General features: G+C 35.9%; 1 protein-coding gene across 1 annotated transcript; it reads left to right on the top strand.

Moving 5' to 3' along the window:
* Positions 1–795: 795 nt before the first annotated feature.
* LOC145098028 (UDP-glycosyltransferase 85C2-like) lies at positions 796–2,626 on the top strand. Its single transcript, XM_079035715.1, has 2 exons — positions 796–1,325; positions 1,523–2,626. Exons 1-2 carry the CDS (start codon positions 830–832, stop codon positions 2,467–2,469), a joined length of 1,443 nt encoding a protein of 480 aa, XP_078891841.1. The 5' UTR covers positions 796–829; the 3' UTR covers positions 2,470–2,626.
* The last annotated feature ends 3,846 nt before the right edge of the window (positions 2,627–6,472 follow it).

Below are 6,472 nucleotides of genomic sequence, written 5' to 3'. Positions count from 1 at the left end.
AATTTTAGGTATAAAATACATTACAGTTTAAGTTAAATAAAACATGTATATTTTGTTCATCCAGAGTTCAACTTAACGTGAGAAAAAAGAAAGGAAAAGATTGTAAGTGAGAAGAAAGTAAAAGAAACCGGTGTTCCGAGTTTCATTAAAGGAGGTAAGTGGAAAGAAATGAAATGATCAATTTTCATCCAAACTTTCCTTCTAATTTCGAAGGATTTGAAGAGAATGAACAAAAAGTTTAATTTTCTTCCACTTTTTTCAACTCGGGAACATAAAAGAAAAAGTTATTTTATTTTCTTTTCTCTTTTTTTTCCTTCTTCTTTTGTTTTCTCTACTACAATTTGAGAACACATGTCACATATCACATATGGTCAAGGAAGGAGCACGTGAACATCTACGGGCTATAATCCAGGCATCATTAATCACTGGAAAAATAAATTTAAAAAATAGAAGCGTCTGACCTGTTACATGAGAGTGATAGATATATAAAGTAATGCAGATGATTTATAATTGCTATTAGTTTACAAGAGAAGTCTTGGTATATGGTTTGCAAATATACGTATAAATATCAGGGAAAGTTTAAATTTTATTATGAAATGGAGTGCCTGCTGCGAACAAAAAAATATTTTATACTTCAGTTATGAATCTATTACGTTATTAATATAATATTAGTATAAAACTTGTTTTATAAAATATTGTGCTTCGGTGAGAGCAAATTTCGAATCCATACAAACACAATATCTTCCACCTAATTCTCGTCTCCCTATATAATAAGTCTCGGCTACGCATTCATATCATAAAACTTTTTACACCTATACAAATTTATAACATGGAAACAGTACTGGTGAAAACTGAAAGCAAGCCACATGTAGTGTTCGTACCATATCCAGCACAAAGCCACATTAAGTGCATGCTGAAACTAGCAAGGCTACTGCACCACAAGGGTGGCCTGGACATAACCTTCGTCAACACCGAGGTTAACCACAAGCAGTTACTCGAGTCCGGAGGGCCAAACTCTCTAGATGGTGAACCAGGGTTCCAGTTCGAGACCATTCCTGATGGTGTTCCCGAGGGTACACCAAACTTCATGTATGCAGTCACTGCCTCTATTCTAGTCAACTTCTTGGATCCCTTTCTTGACCTTATGCGAAGGTTAAAGAATCCAGGTACTTGTATTCTTGCTGATGGTATGATGCCTTTCACCGTTGACGCTGCTGAGAAGCTTAAACTCCCGATCGTCCATTTTTGGACTTTTGCTGCTTGTGCTTTCATGGGATATTACCAAGCTCCAGTTCTAATTGAGAAAGGACTTATCCCATTTAAAGGTTAGCTTCTTAGCTCCCTACATTTCTGAAGCAAATTATAAAAATCTTGAAGTTGATATTGTTGTTTATATGTGTATATAAGAAAATAAGGACAAAGAAACGTAAGTGGTAATTTACTTTTGTTTAGAAAATGTTTACTTATTTGTTCATTAGTATAACTTATTTGTTTACGTACCTAAGATTTGCTAATGTTTCAGATGAAAGTTGCTTCACCAATGGGTATCTTGACACTGTAATTGATTCGATTCCGGGATTAGAAGGATTCCGTTTAAAGGACCTTCCGGGTTATATTAGAACCACAAACCCAAATGATGATTCCTATAATTATGTCGTTGAGTGCGTAAAGGCAACTAGGAGGGTCTCAAACATGATCATTCACACATTTGAGGAGTTAGAGTCAACCGTCATCAAAGCTTTCAAATCCATGATTCCTCATGTGTATACGATTGGACCATTGGAGTTGCTTCTAAATCCAATACAACTTGAAGAAGAAACAAAGAAGTTGGATATTAAGGGCTACAGTCTCTGGAAAGAAGAAGATGGGTGCCTTAAATGGCTGGAATCAAAGGAACCACATTCGGTGGTTTATGTCAATTTTGGAAGCTTAATATCAGTGTCTTTAGAACAGTTGCTAGAGTTTGGTTGGGGACTTGCTAATAGCAACCATTATTTTCTTTGGATCATCAGACCTGATTTGGTTATTGGTGAGTCTGCTGCCTTGCCTCCTGAACTCCAAGAGTTGATTAATGAGAGAGGCTTTATCGCAAGCTGGTGTTCCCAGGAGGAAGTGTTGAAGCACCCTTCAATTGGTGGCTTCTTGACTCACTGTGGGTGGGGTTCGACCATTGAGAGCTTAACGGCTGGGGTCCCCATGCTATGTTGGCCATTTTTATGGGACCAACTAACTAATTGCAGGCAAATGTGCATGGAATGGGAAGTTGGCATGGAGATCGATCATAAGGTGAACAGGGATGAAGTGGAGACGCTTACGAAGGAGTTGATTGGAGGAGACAAGGGTAAACGCATAAGGAGCAAGGCTCAGGAATGGAAGAAAAAGATTGAAATTGCAACTGGTCCGAAAGGCTCATCTTCATTGAATATTGAGAAGCTTGCCAACGACATTATTATGTTTCCAAGAAAGTAGCTACCAGAAACTTGCTAAAGTTCCATGTTTTTGTTTTTAATTTTGCATAGCTCTTTTATTTTTTTCATAAAGCGTAAAAGGGGTAAATTGGAATTTGGTTGTAAGATGTATTTGCATTAGAGTCAAATTCAAAATTATTTCAGTTCTATTTATGCTATACGATGTCGTCCACATTGAAAATGATGATTTTTAACTCGTTAATATTACATTTCGAGTTAGGTTTTCTTATAAAATCACATCGAGATGTATAATTGAGAAAAAATGTATGAAATTTTGCGAGGGTATAAAAGTTAATTGAGTGGTTGAAGGAAATTATTCTTATAAACTTTTTTTTTTTTTTCGTAGTTCCATTAAGTTTTAGAGGTTATGATAAAATATCATCGGCCATTCTAATCTATATAGACAATATGCGTTCTGTTCATCACAGTCTTAAATCACTACTCCGAATAGTAGAACGATTGTGAGATTTTGGATGATCAAATTATTTAGAAGTAACATGCAAAGTGAAATATAAGAATAAATAATTGAAAAAGATAGTATAATACTCATAAATAATTTTTTATTATTCATTCAACAAAATTAATTACATATATCTTGTTACAAAGCTTCAAACTATTAACTATCTACTAAAACTAATTTCATCTATCAAGTCAATGCTCCTAGCATGCTAGGGCTCAAAGCCTTCGTTAACGGATCTACATAATTGTCTTCTGATGATACTTGCTTCACCAGAAGATTCCCTTCTTCAATCCTATGTCTGATGTAGTGGACTTTCTATCAATTCCATTTATTATCGCATAACAGTTCTATTGGCTCTTGAATGGTCGGGACTACTCTGAGATCTCCGATTTAATTCTTCAACCAAGCCGCTTGCTTCGATGTCTCACTTGCTGTGATGTACTTTGACTCAGAAGTAAAGTCATCTATCATTGACTGCTTGAAAGTCTTCCACGTCACCGCTCCACCATTGAATAAGAAAACTCAGCCATATTAAGAACAAAAGTTGTCAAGATTAGTTTGAAATGTGACCTCACTGTAATCACTCATACTCAACTTATTGTTACTTCCAAGGACTAGGAAGATATATTTTTTCTTTAGAAATACGAGAGAATGTTCATGACCGTTATCCTTTGGGCACTACCAGGATTTGCCTGAAATTTACTAACAATGCTCAAACCATAATACATGTGACAAACGTCAAATTCTGGTCAAGTCAAAGTCAAACAAAGTCAAAAAGTCAAACCGGTCAACTCAGTTAACCCTTGTATACTAGGGTTTACGTTATGTAATATCTATACAACTCGCTATTCTAATAAGAAATCATCAATTGAAAAGTTCGTATATCTAGATTTCCTTAACCTAAAACTGTGGTAAGTAATGAACCAAACCAATAAAACAATGTTGCATACTCATCGGGAGTGTGTAGGACCCTTAAACATGGCTTAACAGGGTTTACGGACCTTGTGTTGCGAATCCGGACACTCAAAAATGTCACAAACGAAACCTCTCTCAATTGTTTTCACACTATCTCTCTCTGTATGAGAAATCTCTCTAAGTATGTGAAATTTCTCCCAAATTTCTTTCTGTATGAGAAATCTCTCCAAGTATGTGAAATCTCTCCCAAATCTATCTCGAAATCTCTCTCAACTTCTTAAAATCACTCGGGGCCGAACTCCTCTTAGGAACCGAAACTCCTCTTAGGAACAAAACCCTCTTAGGAGCCGAACCTCTTAGAGTCGAACCTCCTTAGAACCGAAACCCTCTCAACCGAAATGGACCGAGCACTCGGTCTATTTCGGTCCTATAATCATGCTGAACCGAGACCTGACTTTTGGCTCATCCCTTCCTACCTTCGGTTCGAGAAGACTCCACCTTCTGTCCGAGGAGCGAGCCTGCGCAGCCGAACCCCTCCACTCTCGGTTCCTCTTCTACTCTCGGTTCCCATGCACAACCAAGCTTAACCATCGGTCCTATGCTCCCCAGGAGCCGAACCTTCGCACCATCGGCCTGAATTTCAGAATTTCGCATTTTTGCCTGTTTTTAATTATTTTAACGTGGGATTTTTGCCCAAACTCGTATTTTCACATTACAAACCCTAAATATTCATATTTTAACTATAATTTGTGGAAAATCCTTGCCTAAGAATAAAATCTAATTGGTGAGATATTTAGGTAGAGTGTTGACTTATCCTTTAGACAAGGACACAAGCAACCTCCCCATACCTTCATAGTACAACCCCAGTTACTATTACACCATACCTAGTCATTCCATAGTACTTTTCTAACCATTTTGCAGCCACACACTTGGTCAAGAGCTGGAAAACTCTCCCCTCTCCTCACATTACTCAATTTTTCCACCAAGTGACAACTTCATTCTCTCTCACTTCCTCTCTCTAGATTTCGAGATTCAAGGCTTGTTTCCAAGCTTTCCTTCTACATTTGGTATGTATCTTCCTCCTACACTTATATATTCTATTATCTTTCATCCAAATCATAGAATGCTTACACAAATATCATCATATTTGTGTTAGATCTTCAAATCTTCAAGCACCTCCCAAGTGTTCATGAGTTGAACACTTCTTTTCTCCATCATCCATCTACTGATATCACTCAATATGAGTTCATACCCTTATCTTTTCATGTTTTCTTAACTTTTAAGGGGGGGGGGGGGGGGGGGAATACAAGTTAAAACACCAAGAACATAACTAAACTCATCCAACAGCTTTCATCAGAAAAGTTTAACTCCATTCACGGACTGTTTTGGTCAGCTTAAACATTTTAGTTTTCAAAAATGTATTAGATGCAAATATTTCAGGTTTATACCTTTAGAATGACTACTTGCACATGTTCATACGATTTTTCTAAAATTTATGGCGATTTTTACAAAACTGCATATCATTGTAGGTACAATTCCGGACCAGTCTATGAATATAGACATTTTCACACAAGTTATACACATCTAAAAATCATCATAAAATTTATGAAAAAACTAAACATACTTTATAAAGTCCCAGATTTTACGGATTCAGTTTTTAACTTCGTATGACTTTTCTGTGATTTTTCCAAAACAGTGCAGAAATGTTAAAAACAAGTTGACATCTTACAACTTTCATCACACTTTGCAACATGTTGAGCAAAGTGTTAATCTTTGATGGTTTCATATTTTACCTATGTTATCTGTTGTGGAATATTTATATAAAAGGAAATACTCAATGATTAGTAAGAGTTTTTTTGTCATTACAAATATTACAAGATAAGGCATGATAAACATAGTTATGTTTTTGCTATACATTCGACTCACATAAAATGGAGTTCCTTTGAATTACAAACGTTTTGGGTAAAATATAATAGGTATATTTGATGATACATTTACATAACAAACTCATTATGAAAGGGGACATTTATACAAAAAGGGGTTTTCATTACATTACACGTAAATTCGTTAATAACTTTTGTGAGACATTCGCTTCACTTTACAAATAAGTCATGTATTGTAACCAGAGTCTCCTGGAGGGAGAGCGTGATAGTTGTATATAGGTCTATATTGGGTCTGACAATCTCACACCTTAGCTGCATGCAACAGCTAGACCGGCAAGTCTGGGATGACAAATGTCATAACATTTCTGACGCCTGAAGAACGTCGTTTCAGGCCATCTAGGTCATAACATGGTTATAATAACTCACATTAAGTATTAACAAACATAGGATTTACGGGGGTTTCATTGAAATCAAATGAGTTTATGTCAATTTAAACTTTCATTATTTACTATAAGTAAGGAACGTTACTTATACATTTTGGTCTTGGGTTTTAAGACTACATTTTACGTATTAAGGAAAATATTGGATTTTCTGGAACGAACACTATTTTTCCAAGAAAATGTTTTCATAACTACATACCAATGTTTATGAACTCACCAACCTGTGTTGACACTTTTTCAAAACAACTTTTATTTTTAGGAAATCACTAAACACGTAACCAAGTGCTTTTAAGGATGGGACGTTAA

This window comes from Lactuca serriola, chromosome 1, assembly GCF_051521515.1.
Source record: "Lactuca serriola cultivar US96UC23 chromosome 1, Lser_US96UC23_V15, whole genome shotgun sequence".
NCBI classification, from domain to species: Eukaryota; Viridiplantae; Streptophyta; class Magnoliopsida; order Asterales; family Asteraceae; genus Lactuca; species Lactuca serriola.
Note: the sequence above shows the minus strand (reverse complement) of the source record. Positions and strands in the feature narration are given on the sequence as shown.